The 22262-nt window shown below is 44.8% G+C and overlaps 1 protein-coding gene across 3 annotated transcripts in view; it reads right to left on the reverse strand.

Moving 5' to 3' along the window:
- The window catches only part of OSBPL5 (oxysterol binding protein like 5), a 111242-nt gene that overhangs the window by 83855 nt on the left and 5125 nt on the right, over positions 1-22262 (reverse strand). The window contains exon 1 of one of the 3 annotated variants that reach the window (XM_085317102.1): positions 12974-13017. The exons of the other annotated variants lie outside the window; for them this stretch is intronic. Within the exon in view, the coding sequence (XP_085173228.1) occupies positions 12974-12976 (3 nt within the window). The 5' untranslated portion in view covers positions 12977-13017. Of the gene's footprint in view, positions 1-12973; positions 13018-22262 lie in introns of those variants that run through there. 3 annotated transcript variants of the gene reach the window in all.

Here is a 22262-nt window from a genome sequence, read left to right on the forward strand (position 1 = left end):
CCAGCTCTGCTTGAGGAGGACACACAAGTATAAAATAAGCAGAAGTATTGCATCTCTCCCCTTTTCTCAGAGATGTGTACACACAACCCTAAGAGAGGACATGTATTTGAGGAGAAGCTTTTGCAATGACCCCATCAGCTAACAGAACTCTATGCAACAGCACAGCTGTAGCTCCACTTAGTAATTTGGAAATGATTTCTGCTCTCCTCCCGCAAATACCGGTAGATAATCCTGGTATACGGCACTTGCATGAATGGTGCCCTCAAAAGGAGCAGCAGTAAGTCTGCAGTGCTCAGCAAACATGGAAGTGTTCAAAGCATCAGGACAACTGGCAACAAAACCTGAAGTCCGTCATCTTTGCCCACGCGGCAGAAGCCAAAGCAATACTGTGGCCACCAAGACACAGCTGCTTGTTAGGCTGTGACCAGAAAAATATTCTGCTAAACCCTAAAATGCACTATTTATATTTATAGCTGCAATTAGTCTTCTTTACCTCAGCTCACACTGTATTTAAATGCACACAGAAAGATGTTTGTCTCTGCTAAGATCACTCAGCATAAATTTTGAGATAGTTATTTAGACAAAAATCAGCTCTTTTAGGTTTTTTTAGTCTTTCTTGGTTACAACTATTTAGAAAGAATAACAAGGTTTTGGTGGTCAAGTTTAAACGAATATTTCCCAAAAGCTTCTCAAAATCTCAGAGACCTGTACATTTTTGGAGCTCTCCTTCTCTTTGGGAAAATGACTTAGTATCTCTGCTTCTGTCAGTGGTAGTCCATCTAATAGAGACCACTGGGACTGGATTAAGGAGATTTGGATTTGCTCTTTTACTAATGTCTGATTTATAAAACTGTACTTAGGACTGGATCAGCATTTTCATGCCAAGGATGCAGTCTCTGGATCTTGGAACACATTCGTACCTGGTGCCAACACCACTCCTCCCCAGCTGAGACTTCACATACATCGCCAGCACCRAAACACACTTTTTACCTTGGAGACAGATTTTTTTTTTTAATATATATATGTATAAATACACACACACACACGTATATATTTCTCCTAGAACACCTAGAAGGAGAAAAGATTTTCTACATCTCATTTGCTTGGTTCATTTTCACTTTTGTTACTACAGTGAGGACAGGCTTTTACAGGAAAACTTTCTCATTGGCTTCCCTCAAACCGAAGCAGGACCCACATTCAGCAAGTAATTTACACTGCTGATTTTACATTGATTTCACTGAGAATGGGTCTGTATTTCACTAGCTTTCCCATCAAAGTCTCTGAGAGTTAAGATCTTAAACAGTCTGCTGTGCCTGGCCCAAAGTAWCCGCTGCACTGACTCATCCATTTCCAAATCACAGGCAGAAAATCTTCTCCCCATCTACAGCTCTCACTTCCCTCCTCCGCTGTTCCTCGCTATCAAACTCTGTTCAGAAATACTCTAACACTCTACTTAGCACAGGTCTCTGCACCCCCATTAACGGTGTTCTTACAAACCCCCCAAACACATTTGGAGATCCTGCTCTTGGGACTCGCCAGGGTAAGATAAAATTAGTTTGCAGCTCTATCTCATTCTTCATGGAACAAGGATGGGCAGGCTGGCGAGATCCCAAGTCATTACCTGTTTTGTGTCTCAACTGATAAATAGACATCTGTTATAAAAGCTAACTTGGTCCTGCAATTTAAATTGTATCAAAATGTTGTTTTAATACATATTCTGATAGCAGAGCTCCTTGCTAGTGTGTGAAAGGGTCTTCTAGTCAGAAAAAAAAATAATGTAACAGGACATGAGGACAGGATAAAGAAAAGATGCAACTAGGGACTCATGAGCAGAAAAACAGGAAAACACAGGTGTCAGACAAAAGCCATGTCTGTGACATTAAAAAAGATGCCGAGAGAAGCAACAAGGGAAGAATCTGCCTACAATTGCTACCCTCCGGGTCATGATTTGTGCTGCTGCCATCATCTGCAAATGCCACAGAGCATCCAGCTCTTCCACCAGCATGGTACTGATGAGAAAGCCGCAGGACAATTTTTCCTTGGCTTTCTGATTTAAGAAGCAAGGTAATGCCTGGTTCATTACACTGCAACAAATCCTTCATATAATGCTCTGAAATCCCAGAAGCGTTGTCGATAAGCAGTACTGAAGTTGCTACTGCCTTCCCCTGCAAAGCAATACGCTCTGGTAGGACCCAAAGGGCAATTCTGCTCTGCCCACCAATAACTTGCTGGATGGAGCACCTTCTTTATTAAAGAATAAATAAATAAAACAGATACACTAAAAAAAAGATAAGCTTTTTATTCCAGATTACTGAGAAAATTTAAAGCTTCTGTATCTAAAATCCAGCTCCTTTTTCTTGTACAAACTCCTACCTACAGCTGATGCTTTCCCATTTGCTACCTGGAARAACTTGCAAGCTGCCTGGAGAGAAGTTTCTCACACCTTGAAAAATGACTCCAAGGACTAGGGGAGCATGTGTAAATATCATTTTTTAAATAAGTGCAGTTTTCTTCCATAAGCAGACTAGGTAGCAATAGGAGAAAAGCAACACTCTGTTACGTGGCACTGCAGCACTAAGCCAGAGGGATCTGCCGAGAGCCCGTAGCTGGCTGGCTAACGCCGTTTTCTGCATTCCTGCTGGGAATGTCATGAGACCAAGGGGGAGCATCCGAGAAACTCGTAAACTATGCAGCTCTAGACAGTAAGGCATTTTCCTCYCAGAGAAAGACTAGAATAATTATGAGGCTGCGTTTGTCCTTCAGCGTGACTCCTCATGACTGCCAGAAGACTCCCGCATGTTCGCCAAGCCACAGCGCTACATACTCATGAGTCAAACCCTAAAACTCATGAGGCTGGCCTAAAGAAAAAAAAAATCATGAGATTTAAAAATAATACTTTCTCTGTTTTTGTTTCCTTCCTGTTTTTCAGTCAGGAGAGTCAAGATATTCAAGATGTTTCGGTGTTGATAGTATGTCTGGATAATCCCTTCAATTCCCACAGGCGGGTCTAAAGGGAAGCATCAGGTACCCCACGTCCAACGAGATAGGAATAAGAAAGCAGTGATTTAGCAAGACACCCGTCTATGATAAGAGTGTGAGGAAGCTTTTCATTCCATTTAAGTCAGCTGGAACTGAAGATGTTATTTTTCTAAGCCAAGAAGAGATGAATAAAAATTTCCTCTGCTGCTAGGTGGGTGGGAACTCAGTYTAAAAACTACCTGTTCTTCCCCTCAGAAGACAGGATAGGGAGGAAAAAGAGCATCGTGAAAAAAWTCTGCTAAACTACATAGTAAAAAGAACCAAAAAAGCAAACCTGGGAAGGAGGAGAAGGGAGATCTAACATCTCATATATTTGAAGGAGTAACRCAGAATCAGTTAATGCAAGGAAAGGGCGCACTATCGCGACCTGGGGAGGTCATGGATGATCCAGCAAGCAGTTGTAGTTTGTGGAAGTTTAGGTGGTCCCCAGTACCAGACTCTTCCCTATTCCCCAGCTGCTAAACCATGAAAACCGTAAATGTATTWAAAAAATCCTTTCCCGTGCACGCTGCTGTAACTGATATGGACATACAGCATGGCCGTAAACAAGGGTAAGGGCAAGGCAGCCCAACCAGGAACAGGACAAACAGCCCAAGTTCACCACTGCCACCAGATGTTTTGGCCTCCAAAGCCTCTCATCTCACCCCCCAACATGCCCATTCCTAGCCCCATTTTCCCCTTGGGCTGCTCCTAACCTCTGTCACAAACCTTCAGCCTCTCCTCCTCACCAGAAACAAAAGCAGGTAGAAGATCTGGGATCTGTTTGCTTCCGTTCAGCCCCTCTGCCACAGTACAAATGGGTCTCTGGATTTCACGATATCCATGAGAAAAACAAGTTTGCTTCCCTTGACTCTGCTGGAAAATCCAAGAGAAGTAGCGGGTGCGGATGCCAAGCCGAGAGCAAGGTACAAATGGCTCACACGTCCTGCAAGACCAAACCTGAGGGAGGGATCGCATCAGTGGATACCACTCAGCCTTCTCTCCACTCTRCCAATACCAAAAAAGAAGTTACCTTGAGAAAAACTAATCAAGCTTTGTGCTGGCATATCTGAGAATAACTAATACATGAGCTGTGCCCTGTCTTGAACAGGGGCGCTAACAGATCAGCTCTGAAGAATCTCGTTGTGGCAGCTTAAGAAGTATCTGTAGGCTGAGATGCATGATTTTCTACCAGAGCCATTGCGTTAAAGCATGTTTTCTTCTCCCAGTTCTGCTATGCGTCCAGTTCCCGCAGGAAAGGGATGGGAGCACGGAGCAGTATCTTTCACAGCTGCAGCAGCAAGTCTCCCCAGCACATCTGTCAACACCCAGAAGATAGAGCACAGAAAATACTCAAGATGATGACTGGACTATGTAAAAAAAAAAAAAACCCACCAATCACTATTTTAATCAGCCTGGCAGGAGAGCTCAAAGGGTCAGAAATGAATTGCGCTTATCCATACCCTCGCTTTGAGAACATTTTCAAGGGCTCATTTCRGAGCCATCTGAACTGCAGCTGCAAATTGTACACACAATGATTTGTGCCARCTACTGAATTTTCATGAAAGAGAGCCTGGACGTTCACCCTCAGACGTTTGCCTCTATATATCATATGTCAAAATTGATCTTGAAGGTTGCTGAGTAAATGCCAGTGGCAGAAGATTTGGACAGTGAGATTAAGGGGCATACTAAAAAAAAAAAAAAATCTAGCTTCAGCCTGGGAACAAGTCTCCTTGCTCCGATCTCTGTGGATCGGCAAGAAGAGATAGACTCCTGCAGAGAGGGTTTCGGCCAGCCTGGCGCACATCTTGCCCAACTTTCTGCCCCAACCAAGGCCTGGGATTATTTAAGTCATGCTCCTCAGTTGGAGGAAGAAAGAATGGGCCATTTTCTGTTAAAAACTGAAGTTAAAAGCAATCAGCAATTCTGGATGCCCAGAGCGAGACTCTTCTCAAATGTTTCAAGTAGCTTATCAAAGATTTAAGGTAATCTGAAATCAGGACTAACATTTGAAAAGTCTTGACCAATGTCCACATCCATGAAACCCTTTTGGGTCACACCCAGAAATCAATTTGCATATTGGATTTCCCAGGAAAATATCCTTCACTCAGAGAATGGAGCCTGGATTTCGAGACAATATTCCTGACATAGCTGTCAAAGCAAAACCAAGAATATAGGGTCCTAAAGGCTCAGGTCTGAGGAGAAAAATCATGACTCTGCAGTTAGAGCTGATGAAATAGAGACAAGAAAACAGGGAAGTGAATCTTGAGATCAATAGTTTGAAACTATGTTCTCAGCTGAAAATAAATAGATGCTATTTTTGAAGTGTCTAAGGATAGATGAAAGCTTTTTATTTGCCTTCGAGGAGACAGTCTCCAAAAATGTCTCCGAATTAAAAAACTGAATTAACACAGTACAGAAGTAATGTGACAGAACGTCTGCTGGCTTTGAGAAACAAACAAACAAAAACACCCAAGCACATAACTGTTAGCATAAAAGGACAGAAAAAAGCATCTTTTTCTGAAATACTCATTGCAGCCTTTTATTCAGAAATTACACAAACTCTATTTATACCACCTTTCTAGGGCAACAGTTCAGCACAGCRTTCAAGTGCAGGCTCAAACATTCCAGTTTAGCAATACACTGAAGTATCTAAGTACGTGAAAAGGGTCAGCGGGGTATAGGCAAGCAAAGACTATATCTGCACAGAAGTTAAGCATGTACGTTAGGGTGTCGCTGTGTAGGATTGCATCGGAGCACAGAAGTATCATCAACATTAGCCTTCAGCTTGTAGGGGCCTACAACCTGAGCTCTTGGTTATCATTRCTATTAGGCACTTTTTCTAGCACTGAAACTTTCTCACCTTCAGTGGTGTTCCTGCAACRTCCCAAATATTGAATATTTTCAGTCTTCCTATCCATGCATGCAGAATGGGCTTCTGCTGGACTTCAGATATAGTCTGGGCCTTTCACATGCTTTGTAGCATCTGTTCCTAGGAGTAATGTTATATTGAACAGGAAAGTCCACAACTCTAATTAGATTTTATTTCCTTTCAGTTCTTATGCACAAATGAGAACATCTACCTTTCCTTCCGATGCCTCCTGTCAAGTTTTAAAAGCACAAGTCTCTAGTAACCTCTGCTCTGCTAATAAACATCAAAACTAACCCTCAGCTAACACCASATCTATCACTGGCTTCAATGGATATGAAGCTAAACCAAAGGTGACCAAGACTCAGCATTAAAACAGATGAAGTGGGAAAGAATGTAGTTCCAAGCAAAAATTAATGCTGCTCCTAGGAATTCAGCGAGAGAGGCTAAGCATTTACATTTCTGCATACCTCCAGGGAAGAAAACATGTTGGTAATACTATAAGGTCCAGAGAAATCAATGTGGAAAGCCATAAACTGTCCTCGGAGCACCAAGGTGAGCTGTGATCCTGCCTGCACAAAGTTCAACCCCGTGGTAACCAAAAGATAGATGGTTGTATCGACTGAAGCTGAGAAGATGCAAGAAATAAATAAATCATACCCAAATGAGCTGCCTTGAATGTGGGATCAGTAGCATTTAATTTTTCTTTAAATGTGACTATCAAGATTTAGAGCAATGAAGTGACTTTTATGAACATTAAGTACTGCATATCTGTATTAAAATAGTCTTTGTCTTGCTAGGCAGAAGAAAACTACGGGGTAAAATTCTCATTTACAGCAACAGCAGCTTTCCACTAACCTGGCAGTGTAAAGAAAGATAAATGTTATTTTCCCCATTTTAAAATTCCTTTGCCTTGCTAGAGAAACAAAAAACATCCCAATGTGCAAGTCAGCTGCATTTTCCTTATTTTAAAGAGGATTAAAACAACTTCAAAATGAAATACGATAAACGGAGAAAAAGCCATAGCTACTCCCTTGATATTCTTTATAGTAGGAATTAATCTAAAAACTGTTTCATGTAATTAACAACAATAAAAAAATTAATACCTATGTAGATCTCATTGCAACAGAAACAAACAGGAACTGAGGAGACCCCCAAAAGCTGAACCTTTTCAGGATCTGCCTGAAATTTAAATGATCACGAAGGGCTTCTGGCACAAATAGGAAAAACGAACAGTAACAAAGCAGCAGGACTAATGACGTCACTCGAGTTKTAAGACAGCTCATGGCTGAAATAGCTGGATTACTGGGAAATGGAAAGTATGTAAACACCCTTTGAAAAAAAGATTTGGGAAGATCTGGGGAACTACAGTCTTGCAAGAATAATGTCTGAACCCAACAACTTAGTGAAGATTATAAAGGGTAGCATTCACAGATGCCCACACAAATAGGACCTCGCAGCAGAGCCAAGGTGGCTGCTGTAAGGGGGAGTCCTGCTTGCCAGATGTCCTACACAGCCAGTCACAGCCACATGGCTGAAGCTTAGCCACGTCCCAGGATCCATCGGGCTTTCAAAACKCATCGTGACAAAGCCCCTCGCCCACAGCTCTCAAAAGCAAAAGCTCCAGGACAAGAAGCAAAGTCCTCAAATAGATAAACATTTGTTTAGAATACAGGAAACATAGGAYGGCAGTAGGAGCTCAGGTCCCAGTGGCAGGGGGCATCAGCGAAGGGAGGAGCCTACACCAGAACTGCAGAAGAACCCTTCCCAACCGAGCAAAGGGGCAACAAAGCTTTGTTTAAATTCACTGCAAATAAAGGAAAAGTGATCCAGATGAAAAAAAAAAATCTCAACTTTGCATATAAAATGATGGGCTTCCTGTTGCTAGAGGGTTATGAGGGTTGCATAAGGGTTATGGTAAACAGTTCTTTGAAAAGCCTGACAACAGACACGAAAGCCTAACAGTAGGAATTACCAAGGAAAGAGTAGGCAGATCATCATATCACTGCAGTACATCCAGGGATGACCCACATTTTCAATACTGCAGCACACAGGCAATACTAATGATGCTTCCTGTAGCAGGGCAAGACGATTCCTACACCAAGCTTTTCCTACATAAAATTGCATTAATTTCACCTTCAGTTTAGATCTCTCCCTCATATCTGAGGACTTGAACCACAGCTGCAGGCAGGCATCTAAGCTGAAGCGTTTCCATATGTTGCGTCAGGGAACGGGTTGTGTTCATTCTGCAGTCATCACCTGGGTGATAAGCAAAAACAGCCCAACAGGAACAGCAGCTGCTGCAAAATTGTTGCTCATCTCCTGGTTATTCCCATTTTGACTACGGGGAAATCACAGCTTTGTCCAGTGTATTTGAAAGCTGCAGTAGGTACCTGATATAAATGCGGATTCCTTGCTGGTCTGCAAGCAGAGAGTTCATTAAACACAACTTGTAGGTCTAATACTTAACCAACACGACCATGGGAAAAGTCTGCATTAGCTCAGTCCAGAAGGCGGCTGCACTTAATTGCATCTTCCATCAAACACCCATTTCTCTGTGAAGCACAGTAGTGAATTGCTGATCATTATTACCAATTTGCCAAGACACTTAAAACATCAATCTCCTTACGTAGAAAGCACTTGCTGAAATTATCACCATTTACACTGCCCAGTGAGCTTTTGCTCACCTTTGCAATTTGGGAGTAGGCCACCCCACTAATAGACTCCTCAGCAGGTTTAAGGTAGGCATTAGTGAGTTCTCACTAGCAATAATGGTGTTGTGGCTTAAGTATCAGTGAGCCCTCTGAAAGGCAATCACAGATGTGTCCACAAGCTTCCTGTGCACCAGGGCTTGTGCAAAATTAAATTCCAGCCACAAAAATTAAAATCAAGACTGGCTTGTTCGCTTAATGAATTGCTGAGGTCTTACAGAATAGCTTTAATTTTAATAAACTGAGGATAGAAACACCAGTGAAGGGGGTACTTGATCCTAAAACAGAAAAAAAAAAATCATTCTCTGATCGCTATTGTGTTAGGCTGGGGATGGAGCTAACTGCCGAGAGTTGACGCATTTAGGTCTGTATTTATCCAACCTTATTCCAGGTACCTCACTCAGAATTACCCTCCAGAGGGGCCTGGGGACCAGCAAGTGGTCCCACAACCTTCACACCTCAGTAACGTGCCTGAAGCTTCAGAGGACTATGGCTCTCAGGCCCTACTTCCCTCGCCCAATCCATCCCATCCTAAAGGCCCTTCATGTGCAGGTCGAGCACACTGGTCGCTCGTAAGGACAAAGCGACCACACTCCCAACTCATTTCCACAGTGGTAACCTCAGTGGCAAGTCTCTGAGTCCTACAGGCATCTTCGCCTCCTTTCCCTGTCCCACTAACTTATGTTAAGTCCATAAAAAGGAACATTATGATGCAAAAATCAGAAATGAAGATACAGGAGGCAGTGGCCCAAACTGCCCTTCTCTTGAGGCAGCAGCTCATTTTACAACAGTTTAATTCCACCCAAAATTGTATGCAATGCCATAAATCATTCAGATAGCTACTAGCATCTCCCTCCCACAGATCCTCAGTTTCTGTATTCAAAAAGCCACATAACGAACTGTTGCAAGAATAAAGCTACATATACCAAAATGCAGCCATGCTACATTTGAAGGCTACAGGATAATCTTTGCCTGCTAGTCAGTAAGTGTGGCTGGGAGTTTTTCCTAACAGAACTTTTAAAAGTTTTGACAATATAGTCCCAAATCTTGCAGAGGCAATGCAAAGTCAAATGTGTGCAAGCTTATGGGCTACCTGGCAAACTGGGCTTCCGGCTGACTGCAGAGAGCTGAGAATTCACCTAAACTTCAGGTGTTAAACCTGAGGATATAAAGGACAGAATTCAGCAGTTAACTATGAGCACAATTTTAAAACAAAACAAAGCAATCACGAAACACATGCAAGGGGACATCCRCCTTCCAGAGGCGGATGTGCAATTTGTTTCATGCCACATTCTCACCAGCCTGTTCCTCTTCAACCCCTTCCCTCTTGCTCCTCAACTTCTGCAAATGCATCAGGAAGTGCTCCYGACACTTAAAACGCCCCAGCTCCTGTTCTGCTATTCAGAGCAGTGAAAGACTACGTAACGCAACACTTCTGGCTACAGTCCCCTGCAGAGGTGTAGGCTAATCGAGCCTGCATCCGAGAAATGCTCTCGGCTCTACCCACCTTCTGCTCAGGACACATCCTTCTCCACCAGGCTGAAATAAAGCTCAGCTGCACAAGCATTCCAGTAGGGACCCAAAGACGACACGAGGGCAGACGCACCGTTATCGAGGGCGCGGAACAAGAGCTGCAGGAGGACGCCAACACAGAAGTTCAGCGAGGCACCAGGCCCAGGTGGGGTGGGACGACGCAGGGCCCCGAGAAGCAAGAACGACTCCAGCTCCATGTCAGCCCTGGCCAGAGGCCTCTGCTCCCTGCTTCCCTGTAGCAGCGCTGGCACCGAGGCCATCGCCATRGCAAATAATAAAGACATAAAGAGGAAGAGCCAAGCGCCCAGCACGGCAGGGCTCGGGGTTGCTGCACTGGCTCGTGTGCGGCCAAAATGCCTCTGCCTGTGTCAATTATTTGGAAGAGCTACCAAAAGGAAAAAAAAAAAATCCTGCTCGCTGTAGGCCGTCTGTTCTGCTGAAAGGCAGAGACCTAAGCTTGGCTCCGTCAGCCRGCACATTGCTGAAATAAAGCTCGCCTGTAGCAATAACACCAAGCCAAGCGCAGCAGCCAGCTGAAAAACAAAAACGCGCTTCCAAGGTGGAGGAGAGGTTTGCCTTCTTGCTGGCAGAGAAAAAAAGAAAAATAGTGCCAAATATACAAAGGGAAAAAAAAATAAAAACACAYGGACCCCACAAGCTTTAGGCACCCTCCTACGGCAGCTGACTGCGCAAACGCTGAAATCGTCCAAGGATGCTGCCAGACCTGGGCCCCACTCAATCCCTTTAAAGTCAGTGATGTCTCTTCTAACATAACTGCAGACAAATTGAGCCAAGCAGGACTCTTCCCAGCAACCCAAGTCCTGCCTAGTGCTTCACAGAAGTGCCGGGGTCACRAGATGTGGAAGCTGTCAGGACCCGGACCCAGGCAAGGAGTTACTAGAGGCTCAGGCCAAGTTTTATTCAAAAGAGGTATACACTTAAGTTTGTCATGCGAACTTCTTATCTGGGATTTCCCAACTCATGTTTACAGCAGCCTCTTGCGCCCACTGATTGGAGGAGTTGGCTGCAGTCCTGCAAATAGCAGCAAAACCCTTTCCTAGCTGAAAAAACACTGCAAACAGTTTGCAGCAGTAACAAAAATGAAAAAACTTTGATGAACGATGTTTTGCTGGGAAGAACAACATTTTTGACCCATTATAATTTTTCCTTGCAGGCACAAGCCTTTATCACTTCAAAACAAGACAGCTGGYATGCAGTGACTGTTGCTTATCATACTGCCTGTAAATGCTTTCCCGYTACCTTGTTCCTTCACTTCTTGTCATCACACGGTAACACCGTACATCCCTGGGACAGCGAATACTTGTCTTCTTAATAAACTAGGTCTGTGTAATATCTAGCACAATGGAGCTTTGATCCCAGATCCAAAGGTCTCTGTATTACTATACAAGTAAACAGCAATATTCAGTCCAGACAGCAACAGCAGCCTAGAGAAGCCAATTCCTGCAGCAAATAGTTGCAGCAGGCAATTGCTTGGCAGAAAAATAAACTAACAAAAATGAAAAATAAACCTGAAAGGATTAGAGTGAAATTGCAAACTACTACTTGAATATTATATTAGAATTGACATAGGACTCAACTCTCTAAACAGGCTCTTTGTAAATTGTATTTCCTATTATCTTCTTCTAATAGCTGATTAAGCCCTCCAACCCCACGGGCCATGGCAGAACGCTATCCGATCCCTGCTCACGCACTCACACTGTTTTCTCGGGTGATGTAGGCTGCCTTGCTGCATAAATCAGAGCATAAATCACAGAAAACAATTGAGCACCACATTCCCTGTCACTTGACTTTTCAAATATTTTTGCATAAAACCACCCAGGACAGCAAAATATTTTCATAGGTAGGAGGCATTTAACCATCGGAGAACTTTCCCAGTCACCAGCAACAAGCACCGATAAAGCACCGACACTCCTTTACTAAAACGCTTCACCCACAAGAGGCTAAATGCACTCACTCACCTCCCTCTTCACTTCTGCTGGAGAGCCAACAGCTGTGTTTGAGTAGGACCCATGAAACCACTTATCTGGGAACCCTGGTCCTGGAAACCAGTCCCGACGGGCAAAAGTACAAAACAGACCCCATTCGACAAACCACTGTGGCAATCCACCCACAATGGCCACTCCAGGCTATTTGTGCATGTTGGGAAAGTCCTCGCAGGGAAATAACCTGGCCAAGAGGTACAAGTAGAAACGAGCAAGGAGATAAAGGGACATGCAACACAACGTCTATCATTATGGCCCTTTCTTGCAGCTATCAAAGGAAAATTCATACAGGATTGCTCCCAATTAATCCTGCTGCTGCATGGGCTACAGSGGTCCACACCAAGAAACACGACACATTTCTTCTCCACCGCTACATTAGAGATCACAAAATGCCATTCCTTATGAGTTAGGGCTTTAGTGCAATTTAGTCACATCTGTAAAAACTTGTGCATGTAAGAAGGCCCCCAATTTTCATGGAATTACTTTTGCAAATATATGCACTCTAGCAACTGTTGCAACAGAAAGACTGAAAAAGCAAGGGAGAAGGGGACAGGCAATTTATATTACTAAGCCCACGCATGCGGGGCTCATGTTCTCTGCACAGAGCCCTTCCCTTCCTCATCTCCTAATGTTCTTTTACCTCTGCTCTTAAAGATTTCTTCCAGGGCAACATAATACAGCACAGTAATGGTCTGCTAGCAGGTAATATGGTCCTCAACAAAGTGAGGCACAGAAAAAAWATATATATATATTCTTGTCCTGAATCATATGGACAGCTTGGAATTAATACGCTGGCTGGCACCTATTGACTATGATCAAAGGTGTATTTTAAAACTCACCATAGCAACCCGAGGATCCAACCAGTGGCTGCCTGTTTCTGAGAAGAACTGAGGAAGAAAAGAAATAGAGAAGCTAAGTCACTACTAAATGCATTTCTGCTCCTCAAAGCACATTCATTTAATAGAGTTGGTGCAGCTACGATGGAGGAGTGCAAGGAAGGACACTCTCCATGCCACAATGCCCAGTTGTACCTGTATTTTGGATCCACCTGGRGTTAAGGCTGCATGGAGCTGCAGACACGGGAGAAGACGGAGTGGGTAGTCCCACAGCACTACCTTATGCTCCCACCAGACTGCAGCTCTAGGGATGTCAAACCTTTCAGGGTCTTCCTAAATCGCTTCCTAGGGGGCTATCTGTACTTGCCACAAAAAAGAAAAGAAGTTTGGGATCCATATTTAGAATGGTTTCTAACAGATTTTGGCTGAGCAGCCAGAGCCAGACTGGAGGAAATAGCTTCACTCCTTTAGCTCAGCTTGCGCCTGGCTGAGGATGGGGCATTTCGCCAGGTGGAGCAAAGCCTGCGGTACGTTCCCCGGGAGCTGTGCAAGGATGAGTCGACAAGCAACGACTCAGACTACACCAGCCTGTTCCAGCCCAGCAGGAGCAACTTTCTGCTTGCCAATTACCAAAATGATTTAAAAAACAAAACAAAACAAAACAACACCTTATTCAAAAGGAAAAAAAAGAAAAAAATATGCAGATTTTAAAAGAAAAGGATCAGAGAGTTCCCTCATGGCAGCCTACTGCTTGCGACCCTGTTTGCACCGAACACAGCACGCTGAAGARGGGACCCATCACCACCCTACAGGACCGCAGTGCCAACAAGCCTCATCACCTCCTAATTGCAAACCTGCTCGCGGAGCCCCAGTGCGAGATGCTCCGAGGCTATCGCTCGACACCGCCRGCTGCTCTAGTGACATTCAGCATGGGTTTGCCCAGCGCTAAGGCAACAAGGGCACTCAAGTCGCGGGTCAAACAGGGATGACAGCCGCCTCCGATCCATGCGACATTTTCCCCAATTGGCACGTTTTCTGCAGTGCCCCACAAGCCAGCCGTGGGGCTCTGCAGCTGAGGGCTGCGGCACGAGGAAAGGACAGGACAGGACCGGCTGGAGATTTTCAACCAACATCCACACGCCTCACTGCAACCCAAAGGGCCTCGTCCTGGAGGTCTCGTGAGACAGGGGCTCTCGCACCCTCTCCGGAGGGCTCACAGGCCTTGCCTCAGCTTTCCAAGCTGAAATCACAATGCAAACGGTAGGGGAAGAGAAGGAGGTTAGTTGGGCTTGCATCCTTCCTTCCTCTGGAAGCAGCTTGTGCATGTGGAAGCAACAARATTTAACCCAGGAGAGCAGAAGAAAGGTGAGAGAGAAAACCAATACTTCATCAGCTTGCMCCTTCTTAACTGACATAAATTGATATAGGAAAGTTTCCAAATTTAAAAGAAAAACAAATCTTATTTAGAGATTAAATTTACAAATGGAAGCCTGTTTCTCAGGCGCTTTGCTGCCAAGCTGGTTTTCAGCATCCTACATCTCCTCTGCAGTATTTGCCAGTAATAATTACGCTGAAACAGCATGAGCATGCCATCTCCTTTAAGCTTACGTGCTAGCTATGGGGGCAGCTCCCGCTGAGCCCCCCACTCGAGCCTTCAGCAGCGGGTGCCTTCTCGCGGGCTGCCGATGGGCTGGTGCTGTCGCAAGCACGGAGATCGGAACTCGTGAACTGTAATTACCGGGATGGCAGATGAGCCTGGATCAGGAAATCAAGCTACCGGACAGGTTCTCCTCTGGACTACCTATCTTCTGCTTCTTCTCCTCGGCAGCCGGGCCACTATGGAGTTTCACCGGCTCTCTGCAGAGCACCGCAGACCCCCACAGAAAGCCCCCGAGCTGCCTCGCGGTCGCCCGTGCGCGCTGCCCGGGCTCTTTCCTCATTACACTGCACCATAAAGAGCGGGGGGCAGCACACCGCACGCGGCAGGAGAAGACAAAAGCCTTGTTTGGGCAACAAAGGCCTGACATTTCAGAGCGACTCCGCTCCCCCGTCCCGCGAGCCACTCCAGCGACGCTCGCTCAATGCACCGCGCACCGCCTGGCATTTATAAGGAATTTGACATTTACTGCCCGGTTTTGCAAAGCATAAAGCCCGATCTGTTTGAGGAGCAGCTCTACGCAAGTTGCGCTGTCCTGCTGCCCGCCCACGCTGGGGTGCGGAGCTGCTGCTCAGCGGAGGCGAGGGACGCCGACGCGACACCTGCCCAGGACAGAACCTTACCGCACTTCTGCCATGCYCACCTCGGCTCGTCCCGCGCGCCGGCGGTGACGGGGTGCGTCCGGGCTCGCGGCTTCCCAGCACCGGCAGATCTCCGCACCAGCGAGATGCTCTGAAAAAGCCTGGTTTCAATTATGTGCAAGCACTGTACTTCCACTTGAAAAAAAATCCTCCTTTGCCAAGTTCCAGCAACACTTTGAGGGACCAACCTACCCAACTTGCTCCTTGCAACAAGCAAGCCCTTAACACGCAGGGACAGCTATCTGTAAGGCCATCGATTCCCTCCAGCCTACACGTTTTCCAGGAGAGGCGAGTGCAAGCTATACCACTGCATTTCCCATACTTTGGTCTCATTCCTTCAAGCATGTCAGTGCAAGTGGATAATGAAGTCAATGAGATGCAAACACAAGGCCTCACCCTCCCATACCTCCATACAAGTGAATATATACCAATCTCTTTACACGCACAGTAATTCTTTGCATGAAAACAGTGCATTTTTATGACGTGACTGTACTAAAGAACAAAAGCTATACAGAAAAAAGTACATAACTTTTACATTATATTGGATATTGATATACACAGTAGCAGTATTGTACTAAACTGGATATGAGCACACATCAGTAAGGCCAAGGCACTGAGACACATGGGAATCTCCTGGATCATCAGTGTAGTTCACACGTTCAACAACACGCAACCTACCGTAGAATTTATAGCACTGCTTTTCTAAAATGAACTGTCAATTCCTGTATAGCCTACATAAAATGTGCCAATAATGGGACATGGACACACACACACACACACACACACATAATCCAAATCTGAAGGGGACCAAAAATGATTTCACAGATATTGAACAAAGTGCCTATGAAATGGTGTCTGGCTAGACAGGCAGAAAGCAGAGAGAGAAGAAAATGACCTTGTTCTGCACTACAGAGTGATTCATATGGATGAGCTAGATACCCCAAATTGCTAGCTACCAGGGAAGGAACCGTGTTGCAAATGCAGCTCAGCCTCCAACGTTACAAGCKCTGACTCAATCCTATTTGTAAAATAGAAAACACGGACAAAATAAAGCCAGTCACCTTTCTGAACTTGACCATTTTCCATCCAATAAAAACATAGCAGCACATAGAACAAGACTTCCAGGCAGTATAAATCAGAACAGCTTTGCTGTCACCACAGACAGCAATGGGAAATGTGTTGTTGCAGTAACCATTCTCTTACAAAATGATCTGCATGTGCACCCACCACCTAGTGTCCCCAGCAATGCTTATGTGTGCGTGCACGTGAGCATAGGAAATTCATGCAATAAAGGCAATTTCTTCCAGGGAACTTTAATCTGCGAGATTAACTTCTCTTTCTCGGAGCAGAGCTGGATCCTTGACCTTGGCCCAGCACCACAGAGGGCTTGTTTGCCCTCAGTGGGATTAGCTGTCACCCAACAACTCACCCGTGGTAATGGGCACCACCACTCCTCCTCTTCGAGGCCCACGTTCCCTCACCGACTTTTCATCTTCCCCTAACGAGTACATAACATACAGCAGCAAGTACATAATGTGCAACAGCAGCTCTGACTGCCGCCCCGTCAACTGGCAAGCACGTCACCCTGGATAAAGGCTGCCAATTACAGCAGGCGAAGGAAAGCACGGCACGGCACAGCCGTATCAGCAACACCGGGAAGCGAGCCGGTCCAAGTGCCAGGCACAGGTACGTGAGCTGCAGGTACCTACATGCTTCACAGACCACTGGAGAGAGCCAGACAGCATTAATCTTGGCACTAAGCCCAATATATCTCATTCTCGGGCTGAGCAAATGGCTCCTCCAGTACTAGGGGTATTTTCCATAAATTCAAAAGGTTTCAGTAATGTAAAAAAAAGTGTTCCAGAGATGTTGGTTGTATTTTGTGTTTTAACCAGGATTGCTATTGCTTGCAGTTCTAAAATGAATCTTGCAATAGCTTTTTCCTTTTAAACCCTAAGGGGTTTGCTTTGAAAATTGTTTGTTAGTAGAACCTGAAAAAAATACTTGTTGTGGTTAGAGYGAAAAGCTTAGAAATACGAGCTGAATGTAAACCAGCATTTTGAAACTTTAATAAATGTCCCCCCTCCTTCCCAGCCAAAAGTTTAAGTTTTTGAACTGAGTCTCAATTCTTTTACACAATTTCTTTTACAACTTCAGGATCGTTAAGATTGGTAATGTTGCCTTGGATATTTAATGCTATCCCTAGCAAACGGACAAGTAATACACTTTTAGGGAACTGTTGTCCCAATTATTTTTACTACATTCACATACTTTCATTTCAAACATCTAGTTGTATGTGAGCTGCCTCTGCAGCCTTGAATTGGGCACTGTGATGCTATAGCTTGGGGAAAAAAAATGAGAGAACTGGTGAAAGCTCTGAAATCAGGCAGATTTGTACTCTTTTAGAGGTAAGGTCAAGGACAGACAGGAACCCCATGCCTACCCCTTTCTAGGACACTGAGGCGGCTCAGGGAGACTCCCCAAATTCCAGCCCTCACCACTTAAAGTGGATGATTGGGGGGGGGAGTTGAACACTCCAATTGCAAAGCACCTCCTTAATTTTGAGTGCACCTCTGAAGTGCTCCCTGGCATCATCCGCTGAAGACAAAACAGTTGTACTGCCTGACCGAGGCCGTAAGCATTTAGGCACCAACCTGATTGCTCTGCAGCAATTTGTCCTCGCACATCAGCTGTTTAAGTCTCTGCTGGGAGATCTGAGTGTGAATTTTACACCGGGAATGGGCAATTTCCACTGCAGCATATTACAAGCCTCTCTCACAAGGATTCCTCCCCACTCATCCATCAAGCACCTTGGTGCATCCTCATTTGCCATGCACCACAATTCACTGGGCAGGCACACCGATTTTCCCCTGTGACAGCATCAAGAAAGAAAAACCTAAGTTATTACGCTCTTGGGGCTGCATTCATTGACACTGGAAGGAATGGGGTGGGTTTGATGCTTCTAATGCTATTGCTTTTATCATGAACACGTTTCAACTCTGCTCCTTATAGATCAGCTGTCTTGTATCCTAGACAATTCAGAAACATCTAAAGGATACGTCCATGTCCAAACCTTGTCCTAGTGGGGAGGCAATCAGTCCTGCCAGACAGCAAAGCACACATTTAAAAGGACAGGGAAGGAGGAAAGACATGCAGGTTGCATAAATATAAGATCAAACTAATTTTAGCAAGAGATATCACAGATGCATTTGCAGTATGACCACACACTTTTCAGTGCTGTGGGTGCAAGGGCTTGTTCTCCAGTGGAAAAATACCAGTAAAAATAAGGCAGCGCAGTTCTCCAGGTGACCCTCGAGGAGGCCAGGAGGATTAACTAAGGAGATCCTGCAAAAACGTCCTCTCCCCTGTGCAACGTGTAGCTTTTTGAAAGCACCAGATTTAAAGCAGAAAAACAAAAAAGTTGCCATGCTGGAAGAGGGCACCACCACAAAATTTGTGCAGCAGTACCACTGCTCCAACCCACTTCTGACAGTAAGTTTCTCATGCCAAGCAGCTAATTTTTTTTGACTCCTGACCCCCACCATTGAATTGGTACCGGGACCACCAAGAGCTGCTGCTGGCCAGGGCTGGTGTCCAGCTCAGGGAAACGAACTACCATGACCAGACCCCCCTCGAAAAAACACCTGCAGCCACAGCTGAGCTTACGCCTGCCAACATGATTTCAGTAGGATTTGGAGGAGGGCCTAAATGGATGGAGGAAAAAAAAATCACTTCTAGCTGGGGAGAGATTGGAAACACTTTATCTGAGTATATTTAGACCATCTCTCCAGGGAAGGACTGCACCAAACTAAGGAAAGTAACATATGCCCACCTCACTGGGATGTCTGCAACAGCAGGAAGGACTGCTTTGGAAACAAAATGAAGGCTCTGGACTGCTGCAGTGCTTGCAGAACCTTAGTTTTTATTTTTTAATCTGGATTTTATTATTGCTAAGGAATGCTTCAGCGCATTATGTTTCCTTAACATCTTATCCAACAGTCCCTATAATGTATTCAATGTTAATAGATATTTYCCCCCCCCAGGCCATACATGTACAGCAGCAGCTTCTAGTTTTGTCACAGAAAAAGCACTAACTCACATAAAAAAGACCACCATTACCTAAAAATATCTGAGTAAGAAGTGTTTCAGTTGCCTTGGTATTATCCTGCCTTCCTTTCCTGTGACGGTCAACGTAGCCTTGGATATTTCCATAGCTGTCTGACTTTTCTTCCCCTAATAGGATAAGTGGGAGATGCTAAGATACATTTACATAAAAATGCAGCCTGTTAAGTCCTTTTTGTTGTTGTTAAAAATCCAGTCAAAGTCTGTGAAGAATTAGCGAAAAGATCAAGAGAAGGACAAGCAAACTGACTGTGAATAAGAACAGTAGCAGGCCACGAAATACTTATCCCTCCCTTTCCAGAAGCTGTTCATTAAGTCCAATTTTAGGCCAGGGAAGAGACAAGCCACAGAAATTCCTGGGATGAGATAACACTGCTACCCCACGAAAGAGAAAGGCAACATTGGACAGACTCCGTCCCCATCGCCGGCACTGCACGAGCCACCTGCCCCGGTGCAACCCAAACAGCTCCCACCGCTCGACTCAGGCCCTCCTGAAATCCAGCCCTCAGATCCGGYCATCCTTTCTTATGGGGAAAAAGATGACCCAAGACCTCCAAACGTCAGTCATCCTTAGAGAGCACATTAAAGGTTAGCCTTAAGCTTCGGTATTCATGCTGTACGTAACCTCTTAGGCGTTTTCTAGCTCAGGTGCCCTACGCGCATTTGGGCGAAGAGGAGCAACAACGTGTTTGCTCGTGAAAAAGCACATATATAAAAACATTGTGTCATTCTGCACAAGCACGATAACACCACGGGGCTTTCACGTAATGATGCTGCAAAGRCTAAAAAAAAATGACTCACTCAACCAGGGACTATACATTCCAAAAATGGGGGGGGAATGTATTTGCCTTAAAATGCCTTTCAAGGGTGGTCCAGCAGTAAGGACGACAGCATGTAATTCCTCTGCCCACTACGGCCATGTAATTGCTATAATTCTGCTTTCTAGGCATGTGTCCTTAAACATCTGCAGCGATGCTTCGAGGAGGGGTGGCAGCAAATGCCCCATTACAGAAGGTGGYCCRAGTGGCAGCASCCGCGATTTGACCACTCACCACTCRTGCCATAGCCCTAGCCCCGTCTCCAGCGAGGAGATTTTTGTGCCATTTGSGGTTGCAGGGGAAAACAGTGCTGTGGCTTCAAACTCAGGCATTTAAAAGACAAAATTAATACCAAAGTTTGGAGATCAAAAATATTTTTCAACTTGGTACTTCACTGAATTTCTGTACTTTAAACCTAGTAGAGGATTCTGAAGAGGTAACATGAAAAACCAYTGCTAAAAATTAGAAATATAAAAGGCCTTGTGAACTAGAGAGCAGAGCTGATTCTGGCAATACTTCAAATTAACTTAGTATCTGATTTTCCTAGCACCAAATTCTTATCATTTCTCTTTTCACTAATGCATTCACTGTTAAGGCACACTTTTTCCTGCATAGTCCCTCCATCCTGCTTCAGGAAAGGACAGATCACTAGAACAGAGGCCAGTGTTATACACAAAATACTTGGAAAAACTGCTCTTATTTTCACATATTTGCACCAGCTGGTAGTGCATCTTTCACAAAGCTGTGGGTGGTTGAAATTTCTTTGCAAGGAAATTTCTTTTAATAAGAGCAAGCAAACGCCATGATTTGTAGGAAGTAACTTTTTCCTTGACCTTTTCACTGCAGACAAAATGTCAGCAGGTTATTAAAGTGCTGAGAGTACAATCAATGAAAAAAAAAAGAAAAAAAAAAGAAAAAAAACTCGTGTTGCCAGGCACCAGGTCAAAACGCCCCCTCCTCGCCGCCCAGACATGCACCTCGGTTTTCCAAAATGGCTCTGATTTCTAAAGGATTACAGATAGCCGAAAGATTCTGAGCTCCAAGCGCAATACCATGGGTAAAACAGGCTTGCTCAATGCCTTGGAAGCATAAACAAGGGTGGGAAGGACCAAGCAAGAGCAAGATCGCGCTTCAAATTCTGTATGTGGCAGCTGCAAAAGCACTGCTGGCATAACACACACAAGCCTTAGCTTCACCTGGAATACACAGCCACRAAAAATCAGAGAAGACCCAGCAAAAAAAACACAAGACTGTCTYCAGGTCTTAACTGCAATGAGAGGTTTAAGGTGCCCACTTAAAGACACTTACAGGATCACCTGACCATAGACTGTAATTACATACATAGGGAGAAGATGCCAGAAAGCTGGAAAACGAAGCTAGAAGAAGCCAGACCAGCAAGGCAGCCTGCAACGGGCAGCTTGTGCCACTCGTTGAGCGTTTCCAGCCCTGAAACGCTACGATTATTCTCCACTTAATTCTTCGAAGGTCCATTTCCAAGTCAGCCTAAAGAAAAATTGCTTTACTGACTTCAGTAAAATAAACCTTTTTATTATTTCATGTGCTGTTTCACATTCTGGTACTCCAGCTAAGCATTTAGATACTCACGATGCTGGAGTCTCATCTGCAGTTCATCCACGACAGACTCRCTCAACCAGCAGCTTAGGGAGGGGGTAGGTTTGACCATTAAAAACACTACAGCATAATTCAAGGCTTGCTGCAGGCACCATCTCTATGTGCAGCCCAGCTCCTGYAAGAAACATTATGAACAGCTACACTACTTAACTCACCATTTCATTTTTACATGATGTTAAATGAAAGCAAAGGGCAGCTAGGAGTGGCAATGAAAAAAAGAAGAAAAAAAAATTAAAAAAAAGGATGAGCCTGAAGATTTCTCACTAACTTTACCCACCAAGCAAATAAGCATAAAAATCAAATAAAAACAACAGGAACTTACTTTCTGTTCATTATTCTTCCACTGCCGACAGAGGCACGGGGAAGCGTGCCACCTCCCCGAAGTTGTGTACGAAACCTGCTCCCGCAGAGGCAGGAGCTAA

This window comes from Rhea americana, unplaced genomic scaffold (assembly GCF_003343005.1).
Source record: "Rhea americana isolate MKP2758 unplaced genomic scaffold, rheAme1 scaffold_49, whole genome shotgun sequence".
Taxonomy (NCBI): Eukaryota; Metazoa; Chordata; class Aves; order Rheiformes; family Rheidae; genus Rhea; species Rhea americana.